The sequence below is a fragment of the Rhea pennata genome, chromosome 1, assembly GCF_028389875.1.
Source record: "Rhea pennata isolate bPtePen1 chromosome 1, bPtePen1.pri, whole genome shotgun sequence".
Classification (NCBI taxonomy): Eukaryota; Metazoa; Chordata; class Aves; order Rheiformes; family Rheidae; genus Rhea; species Rhea pennata.
The window spans coordinates 93,734,104-93,751,032 of record NC_084663.1 but is presented as its reverse complement, the minus strand read 5'-3'; the positions used below and the strand labels follow the sequence as shown (position 1 = coordinate 93,751,032).

At 41.4% G+C, this 16,929-nt stretch overlaps 1 protein-coding gene across 1 annotated transcript in view; it reads right to left on the bottom strand.

Moving 5' to 3' along the window:
- The window catches only part of NME7 (NME/NM23 family member 7), a 94,348-nt gene that overhangs the window by 1,858 nt on the left and 75,561 nt on the right, over positions 1 to 16,929 (bottom strand). The window contains exon 11 of the mRNA XM_062595641.1: positions 13,864 to 13,971. Coding sequence (XP_062451625.1) covers positions 13,864 to 13,971 — 108 coding nt within the window. The remainder of the gene's footprint in view (positions 1 to 13,863; positions 13,972 to 16,929) is intronic.

Here is a 16,929-nt window from a genome sequence, read left to right as displayed (position 1 = left end):
ACTATGCTACCACTGGGCTGGGAGAAAACAGCCCCCCCCCCTCCCTCCCTCCCTCCCTCCCCCCCCCCCCCGAAAAAAAAACCTCTGGCTGCAGCCATCCCAATGTAAAACAAAACCAGAAATGCAGGTCCTCTGACTTATCAGATCTAGCAGAGTATTAAAAGGCTGCAGGAATTCAGAGGAAAAAAAAAAAAAAAGAAAAACTGCAACATACGTAGTTCCCTGAATGGACAGACACCTTGGGCCACAATCCAATTTAGATTAAACCAACCTTTTAAGCAAAATACTAGCGATACAGCCTTGTTATGGCAAGTGGCCAGTCAAAAGCTGGGGGAGAGGGGAGACAGTTACCATCCTAGTTTAAGCTTAACCTACTTACCTTTAACATTGATTTCAAGATCTTTTTTTGTGTCTGTGCTGTAATACCTATGTTTAAAAAAAACCCACCATGCTATTCCCCACAAGAAGGCTTCTCCTTCCTTATTGCCTTAATGCAATAGTACATTACATTATAAACTGTCAGTTTGAACATTTTGTTCTTTCTGCCAGATTGGCTCAAAGTAGTTAAGCATAATTGCTGCCATTAAAGCAAATTTTAAAGTAAATCTCTGTTCTTGTTGATATAGGACACCTGGACTCCAGGGTGACATGCACATAAAAATACTTGTAAAATAAAGAGTAGAAAAATGTATTTAAGGACAAGGCCCTTTAAGACTCTGTTAGGCTTGCACTAATACAGAACAGCAATCAGTTTCATATATCTAAATGTCGAGACTTCTGGGCTTCTGCTCCCAGTTTGGCCTGGAGCATCTGACCTGCAAAGGCTAAGCATGAAACCCCAGCACGTGCAGGGAGCTATGCCAACAGCAAACAAAAAAGGCCAAGTACTGCAGACTCTATTCCTTTGCTGGAAATCATTCTGGGTCCAGCCTCAGTCTGAGGTGCTGATATAACTGTTTGCAACACAGGCCACATTTCTGGGAGATGCAGACAAGTTTGATAAGCTCCTTCAGCTCCCACAATTTACTGCAGTATCTTGCCAGAGCTATTTGACCTCCCAGTCAGTTCTGTGGTGATCCACCCTTATGGCTGCTGCAGCATATCGATATAAGTAAATGGCTATCCTCACTCAACTCCTGCTCACTTGCGATTAGCAATAAAAGGCATCGTGCTAACTACTGCAGTCCTCAAAAGCCCTTGATCTGAGCAGCCAGTTTACCCAGGCCAGGCTGCATAAGCCTCAGTTACTCTTGACCTACAGAAAACTACTTCCTCCTCAATTAGCTTTTATCAGAGTGTCCAAGATCCATGCAGACTGTACTGACAAGGCTCAAACATCAGAACAAGCACAACAAGTATTGTAGAATGTGCAAACTTAGGGGCCGGTCTGTTCTTTCAGCTATAATTATCATTATTTGCGTCAGCTGCCACCCAGCTCCCAGTAAACCTTGTTAATAGTTGACACATCTGTGGTGCACAGAAAGGATCCGTCTCTCTAAGAACCTGACATGATGGAGCACTGCAGTGCTGGACCAGAAATTAAAATGCTAGCCAACAGGTGACAAGAGCCATTAGTTATTCCACTCAAATGACAATACACTTGGTGTTTTGCAGAAGACAAGAACTAAAGCAGAGGATTTTAGCACCACCAGGTGATTTAAGGTGTTTCCATTTTATGATGTCCCAGCTGGAGACTGCTTCAAGAACACAAGTCTCTTTCCAAGGAACCTGGACTTGGAGGTACTCACACTGAATATCCAGACAGGGATTAGGCATTCCAAAACATTCTGTATTTTAGGAAATAAAGTTTTTCTCTTTTCCAGGGTCCAAGCATAGTTTAAACCACAGAAAACAGCTGTGCCTGGGTAAGACACTCAAAACTCCTCACATTCAAAATAGGGCAAGGTTAGTTTCAACGATGCAAATACACCTCTGGTTTCTTTAAAGGACTCAAAGGTGGAACAGGACAAGTATTCAGCCTGAAACTAACCCAATACATTCCACAGAAGCCATCCAATGACCTTCAAATGATGCTAATGTTCAGGCATGCTCACTCCTGCCCAGGGATGAAACAGGATTAAAAACAGTGCCCTCCTTCCAAATCCCAGCAACCATCTACCTGCTTTATAGTATGCAGCTATGCCTGCTCTAATTCCTGTTCAGGGAATAACAACAATAATTTTCAGGAAGTAATAACAGGGATGAATAACTGTGACCTTCTGGCTTTGACCCCATAAACTGCTACACCTGGGAGGAGTTCAGAGCAGCTTCATTCCATGAAGTTTTGCTTCAGTCACACATGCTTCTCTGCAGAACTCGCATTAAGTTGGCTATTCCCTCTGTAAGCTTCTAAACGTCACTGCAGAAAGTCACATCCAAAATTGCAGGAGCTAATACATACAGCAGACAATAACAGAATCCAGTCTCATGTCCTAGCTGGATGCAAACAATTATCATTTGAACAATATGTGCCTAAGAGCATGGAAAGGTCAGACAAAACTTTAAAATGAAAGCAAATCAAGCAAGGCAGCCTTCCAGGGGAGAGGAAAAGACCTAGTAATAATGCAGGACCCAGCACAGGCACAAAGCGTCCTGGAAGATTTCAGGTGTAAGGATTAGAGACACCTACAATTCAATTCTCCTTCCACCCCGGAAACAAAGCAGAAAGCAGCGCTGCTGAGAGGTGTCAGCTGACCAGCTTTGAAATCTGAGGCTGTCTACCCAAGGACAGGGCAAGGTACACCTTGGACAGTAGCAGCACACCATCCTGGCAACACTCAGAAGAAAGCCCTGGCGTTGAAAGGGTACTCCGTTCTTCCCAGTCCATTCATCCTGTTCCCTTGGGCTGGCAGCTGTGGATGAGAGACCCTGTGCGCATCATTTGTGGCCGCAGCGAAGGGGCTGAGGGGAGACACGCTGGTGAGAATTATGCTGAGATCACAGATTCACTTCACATCCATCATCAAAAAGCTGACACGCCAATTTTTGTCCTTCCTCATCTCTGCTGAATCAAAATTGGCAGCCAGGAGATGGAAGGCTTCTTCACATCTTGATTCATCTCAAGCCAGTCAGTCACCTCAGTGCCTTCCAAGAAGCCGGACAGTCATTCATACTGTCTCTCCAAAGATCACTTTGGGACTACATCTTCTCAAGTCAGCATAGGCATCTGGGCGAATAATCCAGACAGTCTTTGCTGACCTCCAGTTTCAGTACTAATATAATGTCACATTCTCCTGAAATGCTTTGGTTTTATGATGTTAACAGGTTATCTCCATTTGAGGTCACTAGTAGGAATTAAAATATTTCTTTGCCTGTTAATCTTGTCTCGTACATCAGTATGAATTTGAAGACTCTAGTGGATCTGCTGATGTTCAAAATGTATTTCAGCTACAGTTGACTCAGTTCATGACTAAATCTTTAGATTAATACACCCAAAGATCATGGATTCATATCATCCTTACAGCCCAAAGGAGTCTAAAATAAAAGTGGTTGTCAAGCAAGAGAGTCTATTTATTCACTGCATTAACTGTTCCCAAAATAAAGAATCATTTGCTGATGTGACCCCGAACACAGTCCCAGGAAGTTTGTTCAAGAATCAAAAAATGTGGGTAACTTCTGCCTCTAAAGTACATGCACTCCAAGAAATAAAGTGGGTTATGCAGCCCAAGAATGAACAATTTCTACTATTCACATACACTGTAAGTTTCCCAGTTAACTTCTTAAGTACACTTGGGACAAAAACGCCTATGCACTGAAAAATAAAACTTTGCAATTGAAAGTGTTATTAATGGAAGACTAGAAAATGCCATTGCCTATAGTCTGTTTTCAGGCTATTCACTGATAACATAGTCATCTCAAACACTGTGTATGGTTACGATTAACTCAAAAAATATGGTGAAAGGAAAAAAAGTCAAGAGAAGACCAATGAAAACTATTTTGGAAAATTACCATACAACAAGAGATTACAGAAATTCGGATTCCAAACAGGACATAAATGAAAGGACATGACAATCAATTATAGCAAAATCAAAACACCAAGAAAGTGAGTTTTATGCTATTTACAGTGGAATAGTAGAAGAAAAGTAAGTGAAACTAAATGTTTATTCTTTAAAATGACAAATAAGTGTTGTTTTTACATCATACATGACTAATTTGCTGACTCAAAGAACTGATCTCTGAAGTATAGATATTTGTAAATGCAATAAGAGGATATAGTTTCACTGCCTAGAATCAGCTGGATCTAAGAGATATTAAATCTTCCTTCTCCATGGCGTACTGCTGAGTAGCTGAGACTGAGTATATAATTCCAGGACTTTCCTACCAGGAGCTCTACTCTTCCTTTGGCGACATCTTCGGTCACCGTCAGAAAAGATCACTGACCTGGAAAGGTCACTGAAATGAAATAATGTGAAAGGTCCTGGCACCCATCTCACAAGAAAAACTACAACATGACAGTGAGTACTGCTTCCACGAGAATCCCAAGTAGCCCACTGAGTCATCACAATCACTGCCTCTGCACTTCGGGAATATCTTGAGGGACATTTCCTTGCCTCAAAGTTGACAGTGCAGCTCTTGAGGATGTGCCTACAATGCCCTTGAACCAGTCAGCTTAGGTACAGACAGGATGCTAGACCAGCAACACGGAGATTGATACAAGCTGCGAACATGTCCTGAACACCAGACACCCTGAAAAGGGCCCCTCCTGCTAGCACCTGAACTATCTAGGTGAAACCCGTTTTGGATGCGTTCATGCAAGCCACAGGCACTGTGGGGCACCTTTCCAATACTGAGCTAAGACACTCTGAGGGCACTAAAAGTCACGGTCCTCTTGAGCTGATAGATTATGGCAAACAGAGGAGGAAGTGTCACAAAGAGACAGCAAGGACATGTCTTTACTCACATCAGGTTTTCAAGCGAGGATGGAAATAACAGGCAAATAAATGGAATAGAAGGCAGCCAACATTTAAAGATCTTCCTAAGCAATCAAGATGTTCTGCAAGATAGCATTTGGCAAGTGGACCAAACAAGCTAAACCTGACAGCACGACAGGTAAGACAGTAGCTTCAGTAAGACAGCAACATGCCATCCTGGGAAAAAAAAAATGAAAGTGCCTCAAAAATGATGTCACTGAACCTCAGAACCTCCACTGCCCCCTGTGACTCAAAGCCAAGAGCTCATTTCAAATTTCAGTAGCTCTGTGCGATTACAACACTCCTGTTATGTGCTGAACCACACACTGTCATGCTAGGCCTTGACTTCTAACACCTGAGTAACCAAGTTCCCATTCAGTAGCTGGGTTGAACGATGCAGCTCTGAAAATCCACAGCTCCTGGTTAATACCTGGAGCCTCTCAGCATACAACCATTCCCCAGTGGTACAGCAAAAACTACTGCTGACATCAGCACAGACAAACTGGCCCAGTTAGCAACTCTTGCCACTAAATGCTCAGAGCTACTAACTGCTAGCCTAGTTGTAGACGTATGTCCATCACTGTCTCATTGCATCTATCACTCCCTTTCCATATGCCAATGCACCTTAGGGTTAAGGGGGCAGAGGGAGAATTCTGCTCTTCTTGGAGCTGGAAGATGCCCAGTGCCTTTGAAGAGCCCCAGACTGCAGCCATCATCACTCTGTTGAGGACAAACAGCAAGCTCCTTCAGGCAACTATCTTCATTTTGTCCTGTGTTTGTAGAGCACCTAGCACAAGGGCATCATACCTGGTGCCTGAGCCCTCAGTGTGATCACAGCACACCACAAAACCAATACTGATATGACATAACATTTTGAATAATTACTGATTATTAACTTTGGAAGAAAAAGTGGTTTCTAGAGCTTGAAAATTTTTTAATTTGAGATAAACCATGCTGTTAGCATCTATGCTAATAGAAGGTCATGTTCACAGCTTTCTAGCCACAATAACACAAGTTAGGCTTTGTTTTTCTCCCCATGCTGCACATACATGTATTGAAATGTACACAGACTGCTGACTTAAATTCTCCTGTTAATTACTACTAGTTTACAGTAGGGAGTCAAGGGGGTTGCACTGAGGAGAAAAGGGGTAAACTCTATGCAGGAAGTACAGATATAGCTAATCATTTGCCTGTCTGAACTTTGAGAGGCAGGTGCGAGGTGTAACTGGCTAAGTTCAATGCTAGCAATCCATTTGCACCACACAGCTGTATGTGCTATGGGAAAATAGTGCTTCTCTTACCAAGAGAAATGCTTTAGAGCTCCTTGCTCAAGAAACAAAAGGAGATTCTGGGCTTCTGTGTACCTGACTAATGACAATGTATCCTTATTGCTTCAGCCAGAGGGAGAAGAGAAAAGGATCTGTGTTTTTTGGTTCAAAATAAGAACACACCAAGGAAAAGACGACAGCAATCTCACCAAGACCCATCCTGGGCCTCTGATGAGCTATCAAGGAACGTTGTGCCTTCCCTCTGCCTTGACCTCCCCTCCACAAAATTACCTTGCTCAGCTCAACATGAACATGTGCCAGAAGCCAAGCCTTGTTTATCACCCAGGTTACCTTTGGGACCAGGTAAAACTTAAAAGAGCTCTGGGAGCTGTTTGGTTCACACTCATTAACTTCTTGTCTCTGGCATTTATAAACCTCAGACTTGGCAGAACAAGGGGCAGCTGGACCTCGGATCTTACCCAGAAGTGGAAGCACAAGAGCTGAACTATTTCACAACTCTTTTTAAACAAGATTCTAGTTTAATTTGCTTGTCTGGCCCAGAACGAGTATAATAATTTTACAACCTGTATGTGAAATTAGGCTGCAAATAAACTAATAATGTGATAATTTAATTTAAAAAGAAATCACCAACATGTATTCAAAATCCATCTATCATTGCTATTTTAAATTTTCATTTCTCTTTACACAGGTAGGAGAAGAGCTACGATTGCAAACGATTACTTAATTCTACAACTATATATACAGCATTGGGAAGTGTTTTGCGACAGAATTCCAGAGCTCGCTAACATTCCCTGAAATACCGAAACACCACCAAATAAGATGAAGTCTTCCTGCACTCTAGATTCTTTCAAATCTGTTCCCATGGCTGTTGGATAAAAAGTTTCAAAAGTTAAAATGGAGAAGCACTTCAATCATAATTGCCATTATCTGACAAATCTCACCAGAAATCAACTTGTACTAAAAGACTGAAATTTCCAAGTGATAGTCAAAAATAACTATTGTTTTCATGGAAACTTAAAAAAAAATCCATTTTTTATTTCTTTTCACCGGAGATGATTAAAAGCATTTTACCCTGGATTATTCAGCTCAGTACGGGCCCCTAATAAAAGGCTTCATTTGCAAAATTGCCATATGACTGAGCGAAACAATGGCTTCTTTATTAATATTTTAGAGGCTCCCGAAGGAAACGCTGTACAGCTAAAATGCCCTCAGTGAAAGGTTCATTGCCATGTTATGCACTTCTGCTGTGTAATGTTTTACAGGCTGCGCTGCCCTGTGAATGGGGAGAGCTAGTTCTCAGCTGGCAGAGGCAGCTTGCATAATGCCAGACGAGTTAATCGGTAACGAGCAATGCAGGAGACCTTTGCTCACCGTGCGACAGGCACGAATTCCACACTAAGCACATTGACACTTCTGAGAGTTATTCATTGACATGCCTTATTAAATTGCTTGGACTATACCTTGATGCGCCAAAAAAGATTAGTTTAAGCAGAACCGCATCCCTCTGCTGCCTTCCATCCTAAGTGGTTGTATTATAACCTAAGCCTACAGATGAGCTCGCTGCTGGTGAAGCATATGGCCAGACAGGGGCAGCGAGCAGGAAAGCAAGCAGCAAATACAAAATGCAAGCTGGCCATCAGCAGAGTGCTTCTGTAACAGGACTCTGTGCTTATGGAAATGGCTATGGGGAGCATTTGTTGTCTCCCCTCTTGCAAAAGGAGTGCTTCCACGTCCCCTCCGAATAGCTCACTAGAACCTCCCCCCCCCTCCACACGCACCCCTTGTAAAAGCAAAGGGAGAGGAGGTACAAGGAGTGCTTGTCACTGCGCCACTTGGAAAAGCAGAGCCGAGGATCTCTGGCTTCCAGCAGTTTGAAGACGCACTGCACCAAAAGCCCAGGAGCAGCACAGCTCTTAGCATCCATCACAGCATTTAGTTAATACTGAGTCTAAGGAGAACAATACTGTGCTTTGCATCGCCATAGCACTTGTCTGGACAAAACCTATCTGCTGAACTGGCCCATCCTGTCACCACTCAGCATACGTCATCAGCTCCCTGAGGCTGGATCCAGCTAGACAAACTTCCAGTGCCTCTGCTGGGTGAGTATCTGTTCATCAAGCAACTGCAGAAATCTGTACAGCTAAATAATACTAGCTGTTTGCTTAAATGCCTTAGGAAAGCAATCTCACTGATGTGAGGCTGAGCACAGGAAAGAAGAGCTTGCAACAGTAACTTGCACAGCCTGCCAGTCCACAGCCTCACTCTTGAATACCATAGCACATTCGAAATTCAAAGTAATGATAAGGAGAAAAACCATCATGGCAGCTCTCTCAAAGGACAAAAAGAAAAAGGCAAAGCATCCCTCTTCAATAGGTCATCTTTCTGTCTGTGGATGCTACAAATAGTCCAGAGGCAAAGGAAACACCTAGTAGATGATACTGAAGAAAGTTCAGACTACAGCTGGGCTGGAAAGACCTACAACGCTGAAAACTGTCACACCTCCCTCCAGGATCCCAGTCCCCAGGGGAGAACCTCATGGCACCTCGCAGCTATGTGCAGCACCCTGAGGGGTCACTGGTATGGACGCTGATGGAGACGTAAGACTGAAGAGGAAGCTGGCACACCTTCCACACCCCTGACAACTCCTGGCACAGCAGCCCATCCCATCTTCCATTTCGTCCACTGCATACCGCACATACAGAGGCCACACATAAGCACACTCCCACAACTGCTGCCATGTTACTGTCCCCGAGAAAAATTAGTCACTTAATAACAACATCTCCCTGGGCAAGAAGGAAAAGGTTATTTCGCCCAGAACTCAAATGATCCTACTCATCCCATAACAAATCCTTCCTGATGCATATCTTAATTATGGCAACATCCTCGCTCTCACACTCTCTCTCTATACATACATATACATATATATATACACATATATATGTACACATGTATGTCTATCAAACATTTTTGAATAACGTGAAGAAGTCTCACGAGATTGACTCTGCCCAAACGTCACAGCATAGGAAGACAAAGCTCATGTGGCCAGCTCAGACACAGCACGTTGCTCCTCAATGGAGAGCTCTTTCAGGTTACCCCAGACATGTGTAGTCTATTGGCATGAGTGTTTTGCAAATGCACTGCTAACAAAAAAAAATCTTAAGATGTACAGCACAAGGAATGACTTACAGGCAAAGTGTGGCAAACCTCAGAAATGCTGGTTTTGTTACAACTGCAGGTCCAGGATAGCAGATTTAATGGCTGCAGATTATGTGGATTCCTGCACAACCCAAGAGGTGCTCAGCCACTTGAGATCCAACGAACCGAGATGTGTGTACAGCACCACCTCCTGTGGAAAATTTTACTCGCTGCACTCTTAGTGCACTTCACTGATTGATTTTTAATTTGCTCTCATTTCTTTATGAGGGCATATAAACCAGATTTAGCCACAATACCTTATACTTAGTGTTTCAATTAAAACCAATCTAGGAATGGCTAATTTCAGATGCAACTTGTTTTGTCTAGAGAATTCTTATTCATTAGATCCAAAGATTTGTAAGCATCTGTTTCAACAAGATACTGATCAGAAATGATCCTCAGGTCCACGATGTTGAGTTGAGAAAGAGATTTGTCTTTCACTGTGTGTACGTGAAAGACTCAAAACTGTCACTAGGCTGTTAAATAGAGCACTCCTTTGGCATATAAAACATGCATGTTGCAATCCTTGCTGTACATGACTCACAAGGGATGTGAACCCAAATGAGTGATGTAACCACTTTCTTGGTCCAAATAGCACCTGCTTTACGTAAAATAGAAAAGAGTCTGACAAGAGGTAGGAATGACACCTACTTTTGATATGGGAGACAAATGCAAACCTTTGAATGACGGTCCCAGGCAGTGACACTGGTTGGTCAGAAATTGCTGTTTTATCTTTCACCTGTGAAACTCCACTATCTGATAAATACTCCATCTCTCTCATAATCCATTCTCTACCTCTTTTTTTTTCTCCTTTCACCATTCAAATGAGAAATCAATGGCAAAGCTGAGAAAACAGACTATTCTGAGCCATTCATCTGTGTTGTTACTTCTAAAAATATATTTTACATGGATATAGGACACACAAATCTATGAAGTGTCTGACCCAACAAGTCAGAGAGCTTATCCAAGAGGTTTCAGGGCAATATTCTCCCTTCTCCCTTATCATTAAACTAGAAAAAAAAGAACCAGTTACAGTTTTACATCTGATTTTTCTATCTGTCCAGTGCGTTTTAGGCTCAATTGCATCTCACCTCCTGTCTCTTGAGCCAAAGTGAGTTATTCATTAACTCTGATAGGCTTTAGTCACTACCTAAAACGTGAAGTAGTTTGTAGTATAAAGACAGGAGTTCAGGGTCAAACTGGTCGAAGCAAGTGCCTGTGGTTTCAGGGTCAAACTGGTCGAAGCAAGTGCTAGTGTTTTTTTTTTTTTTTTTTTTTTTTAATTAAAAATGAACTTCTCTTTTTTTTCCAGGTCCATGGAAGAGAGAACCAGCAGACAACATTGAAAAATTACTGCACTGCATTAATTAAACTTACTATTCTAAAACTAGGTGTGTAAGATGACCCTTACTTGGTTAGCCCCTGAGCTTTGTGAAACTTCTCCTTCCCTCAAGTACTCCTTGGCCATGATTTGTGAGAGTAAGGTCACAACCTTCCCCTTTCTACTGATCTTCAACCAAGTCTGAACCACTGAAATCACCTGCAGTTTGGCTATTAACTTCAGGGACCTCTCTCTCGAATCCTTTAAGATGTCAAGGACATTGCTCCACGAATAGACAATCATATAGCAGTTCCCCTTATAAACACTTCTCAAATTCATTTTGATTAGATCTTAAAAGGTAGGTGATGGAAACTGCAGAAAGAAGGGCGCAGCAATCTTGAAGTACAAAGCTCCTAACTTAACTGAGTCCTTAGAAAAGCACTCTTCTACACACAAACACTCCTCTGCTTTATTTAAACAGTCCTGCATATTTAAGATCCATGACAGGACACTAGGCTAATGAGATACTTCCCCTTTCCATCTTCATTTGGTTCTGGAAGATCCACCTGAAGAAAGGAGAGTAACTGCTAGGCATGAATTCCTTTTCTTTGAAGATTTAAAAGGGATTGCTCATCTTTGCCAGGTAAACTTAGCAGACTAAATTTCTCTCTGAAACTTCAGTTAATGAAGGTATAGCAGGGATCTATTTACTCCAGATTCCTCCAGACTCAGCTGTCCTACAATGATAAAGCTTTTATAGGAACAGTTGTATTTCAGGAACAAGGACATCTCCTACCAGTACACGGATATAGCAAATATGGTGCTAACTCTGTACTGAAAAAAGCAAGTTCCACTGCTACCTGTTGATGGGAGGCCACCACAGGTCTGTCAAGGTCTTTTTCCTCAGTGAAAAGCACCTTATCTAACTCCAAATTCACCTCCTCTGAAGTCGAGGGTCACTGCTGTCTTAAACTCTGTATTAAAATATTCAGTTATCCATTAAAGATTGAAAATACTACAATTCACTGAAGGATGTATTTCCTAAAAACCTTAGCTTGGCTCAATGTCTTTGGCTAAAGTTTCCTCCTCTGGCTCTCTCACAAGGTGCACACTCTGCTCTAGTCCAGCATGTACAGTGTGGATACAGTTATCGGCAGGGAGGAGGAGAGGGTCTGCTTTCTGTTTGCCAGCAAATGAGACCTCTGCCACTGCTGTTCTCACAGGAAAACTCACGGAGGAAAAAATCTTTCCCAGAGATGGTCTCTGCATGCATTATATCATTTCTGTTTCATCAGTTGCAACAAGCTATTGTACTTGAGCAAATCCAGGTGTTTTCTTATTTCGCTTACCTGAGTTTTCAGGTAACTACCTTTCTTTAAAAAGGTTTAAAAGTTTGACAAAAAATCAGAATAAAACATTCACTGCTTTACTACACTCATTGAATAACTGATGTCCTTTACAATTGCTGGTTTAGCCTAGACCGCTACAGGAAAAACAACAGACAAATGAAAAGTCACATTTTGTGTAACAATTATGCCTATGGTAGAAATCATTTAGATTAAAAAAAAAAAAAAAAAAAAAAAGACTTAAAATGATCAGTCTGACATGTGAACAGCAAAGTGTGTACTCACATACCAGAACACAACCAAAAAATAAGCTTATGAATTAGCTCTGGGATTCACAGGACATGAACTCATGTAATAAAGATGTTGGGGAAAAAACTCTAGTCTTAATATTTGCTTTGGAGAAGCAATTCAACTGCTTTGTCACACTCATTTCATTCACAGTAACTAAACTCAATTTAAACAACCAGTTAAAGGAGGTTACAGCTGCTTCGCACCACCAGGCAGCATAAAGGATACTCACTGTACCAGTGGATGCAAGAGATGCACAATTCTACTGAAATGCTCTGTGGGGCAACTTTTTTCCTTGGGGTTTATGCCTTTTTTTCTACTGTCATCTAAAAGCTGTGGAGAGCTATTTTAGGTACATGGTTACAAATAGCTACTTAGTAGTTTAACTCCAGTCCTTATGGGCAGCAACTAGAAATTGTCAGCTTTCAATGAGAACTTGGAAATGGTTTTAAGGTTGTAACTTGGTTGATATTAGCTGTAATTCTCAGTTTTAAATTCCAGTAGTCTACTCTTTAAATTAGATGCAATTTCCTGGCAAATGGTACTTTAACCCACAGATCTAATTTAACTTCATGAAGGCAGATGATGATAAGAGTCAGCTCTTCCTCTCCCCTTAACAAAAACACAATTTGGCAGTATAGAATGCATCCAACTTAGAAAAACTCTTCCTGCTCCATCATTCTGATATAGTCTGACAGCAAAATACTCACAAAATACATATAGACAGTACAACAGAACCTTAGCATGCACTGGAAAATCATCTTCATTAATGCAGAGATCTATTCAAGATACGTTGGCATGCCACTTTACCCCGTCATGCAGTGCAGGCATGGGATTAAGCAAGCGAGTTTGTTCTGGGCTTCACACTGAGTACTTCTGTCTTTATATAAACTCCCTTAAATTAATATTTTTTCCATTTATTGGACTTTAATGGAAAAATACAAAGCCAAAAATCAGATAACAATTAGTAAGTTAATATAAAACACAGGAAATATCTACTGATGGTCATAATTGATGGACTGTTGACAAATAAAACTGGTCTTTAATTGCAGGATTTGAATTTCTAGTGCCTGTAATATTCCCAAGCCTAACAAACTTTCTGTGGAGACAGTTGGATCAGGAGCCATGGTGGTCACCCAAAAAAAAAGACTCAGTTGAAGTCCCTATAGGAGTACTGTTAGGCACTGGCATCCAGTTCCCAGCATACTTTTGGCCAGTGGTAAGCTTCTTAGATTTCATTTCATTAAATACTCTGCTGTACTATATAGTTTCAAAGAAAGTGCATGGATGAATTTTTTAGAGTATCAGAATTCTGCCTTTGACTTATCCAGATAACCAGGTTAATTGCTCTTTATAGGCTCTCTGCTTTTGTTTCTAGTTGACCACTGGTCTCCACTAGCTATTCTACACATAAAAAAAAAAACATTTAAACAACTTAAAATAGTGTTGAGTACCGATTTCCATTTTAAAGTCACCTGTGATATAAAAGTATACATTCATTTACAAGATCTTACCTCCAAAAGACCATCTTCAGGTAGGTCTGTGCAGTGGACAGCATTCTGAATCTTGTTCTTCCCAAAGACAGCACGCAGAGTTCCAGGTCGGAGGTGACGAGCTATTTCCTATTGAACACAAGACAATCGAAAGACCTTGTGAACTACATTATTCCTTTATATCATGGATGCAACAGAATCTTACAAAGACAGACATGATTGTGATATTAATATATGTATTGTACACATGAATGAAATGAATGAAAGAAAATCAAAAGGGAAATTACAGATTGCATTGTATGTATGCACAACTGCTAAAAAGCCAGAACCTAAACTGTGAAAACTGCTTGAAATTGGGACAATCAAGCCACCTTGGGTGGAACTCAAGGTCATCCATATTATACCTTCCTACTACTTGCGTTAACATAGGTAGCTTCTGTTAGCAAGTGTGCAGCTCTTAAGCATGGTGTACCAGTCCTTAGTAAGCGGACACAAACTCACACCTTGGTAGAGTGCCTCCCCTTAAACCAAAGGGACTGACTGTTTGCCTCAAAACTCAACATATGAAATCAAACTACTGAACAATCTCTCAGTCTTCCGCTCTGCTGTGCACTCTGACACTGTGACAAGTGCCAACATCTTCTTCAGCTAAATGTGTCATCCTTGGTTTGATCCCCTCTGAAATTACCACATTCAGACCTACATCTTGTCCTGTTCTTTCAAAACAATTTCAATTCTCTTCACCTGTGAAGCCAAACTTCTCCATGGCCCCTCACAGTATGTTTTTATTATTACAGCGCATACCACTCAGATTCTGAGATGACCTTGCACTCCTACTTCTTTTCCAAGGCAAAGCTCCCATCTTCTGTCTCAGAGGTCTGTCTTCATTGCCTCTCCCCTCTTCCACATTCTTTATTTGGGGCATAATGCAATTCCACTGTACCTCTCTGCACTCTCACCTTGCAGTGTTGCCTTTTGATCTTTTTTTCCTACACCAATCATATTATACCTTGTTGACCTCTCCTTCTAACACCCTGGAGCTTTCCTCCAAGTCTACCTCATGCAAAGCATGCCTACACTTAAAATGAAGTGGAGATGCCATTAGCCTGTTTTTTCCTCCTTAAAACTCATTGACATTCTCTATCCTTTCATGAGTGCATACTGAGCACTGCTGGTTGAGAGGGGACAGACTGGTGACAAGCTCAGACTACAGCTACTGAACAAAAGTATTCTTCCGTGGCAACAGAGCCTACATCAGGCACTCTGAAAAGGTACACATATATTAGGGCATAATCACTTCCAAAGCAGCCACTGCAGTTTCACTGTGCCACTCCCAGGTGTTTGTTTCAGTGCCACAGCTGGAGGTTACTGCCCACACAGCCAAGTCACCAGGTTGGATTGTTCAAGCACTTCTTAACTTTCAGCATCAGTTGGGTTCAAAGCAACTTCAGCAAGCAGTGGCTCTTAGCAACTTTGCACAGGTACAGATGAGAACCACTTGCACGATGCATGCTTTCCCTAGCACGGTAATTAAAGTCTCAATCCAGTATAGAAGTACCTCACAAGAAGTTATCTGACCATATCCTTGAGCTACTCACTCTCCAGCATCATCAGCTTGTCATGTCTCACTTCTAGCCTAAGACAATTTGATTTTTGGGCCAAGGTCTTCTCTCAGCCCAGTAACCTCTATTTCCACAGAGTCCTGAATTTTTTCTTGTAAGAACAATTAAGTATGGTGATCTGTTACCTAATACCCACCTGAAAGGCAATTAAACCGCTTTAATGGTCGGAGTTTGTCTAACTCAGACCATGCCCTGAGAAGTGTCAGTTTTTCCCATTGTTACTGCGTATACGTCACAGGTTACACAAGCTTTTTGGATATGGAGTCCAGGGACATTTGAAAAAGATACTCTCTACATCAACCAATTTTCACTTCAGAGCAAAGTTCAAGAGGTAGAAAGGAAGAAAGAAAGAAAGTTCGAGGACAGGAAAACCTCTACACGGTCCTCACTAAAGGCTTGGAAGAAGAAAGTCTGCTGGGGAAACAAAGTCACACACCAGTTAACTATGGCTGTTTGACACTTAAAATCTTTACTTGAAACAGCTGTTGATTTCAGTAACAATTAGCTGCCAGGAAGCTAGTGATAGCATTCGCTTACAGTTCTTTTAAGGATATTTTAGACATGCTAGAAAAATGCTTGTGGCTACAGAACCTTTGCTAGTACTTTAGCAAAAACAAACTCAGATCTCAAATGGTGAAGCTTCGTGTTCCACATTGTGTTTACCGCCCACCCAAACACCTTTGCTGAAACTGTTCCATCCTTTCACAGGACAAAAAATATGGCTTCCTATGAATCCTACCCATATTTTCCCTTGACCCATCTTCCTCATCAAGCCTTTTTTTTTTTTTTTTTTCCTCTCTGTAAAAGCAGCTATGGCTTCCCTTTTTGTCATCTGCCCTAAGCTCTAATTTCAAAATTTTAAGAGGATCTCACTTTTCTTCTTCCAATATTAGCAAAAGCTCCTACTTGGTGATCCTACTTCAATCTCCTGTTCTCCCTCGATTTATTTTTAACATTCAAGTTGCTACAGGTCCTCCTGCACTCCTGAAACTCTTCACCTGTCTTGCACAAAAATAAACTGGACTTAGATTAGATCAGAAGTACATGAAGGTAGCTTCTGCAACACTTTACATGGTTAGCACCTGCCAAATGAGAATCCTAATAAACTCTCTCCCACTATCAGTGAATAAACAGGACAGAAAATAAGGCAGTCTCTGCTTATATTCATGCAGCCAAAAAGAGAACACAAAATCATCAATCCTAAAACTTTAATACTCCTTCTCTTTCCTATAACACCACTGAGGAACCCTAGGCAGGGAACAAGGCAACTATGTAGAAGGAACAACATACAAAGAGATGTATGGACCATATATAGGTGTATACGTGTACATACACCTAGAAATCTTGAGAATATTTCAGGGAGGGGGAAGAGAGATCCTTACAGAATATAGCACACCTTAAAATAAATCCCTCTGCTCCACAACAAGACATTTCCCGAATGTTTTGTTTATAGGGTCACCACTAC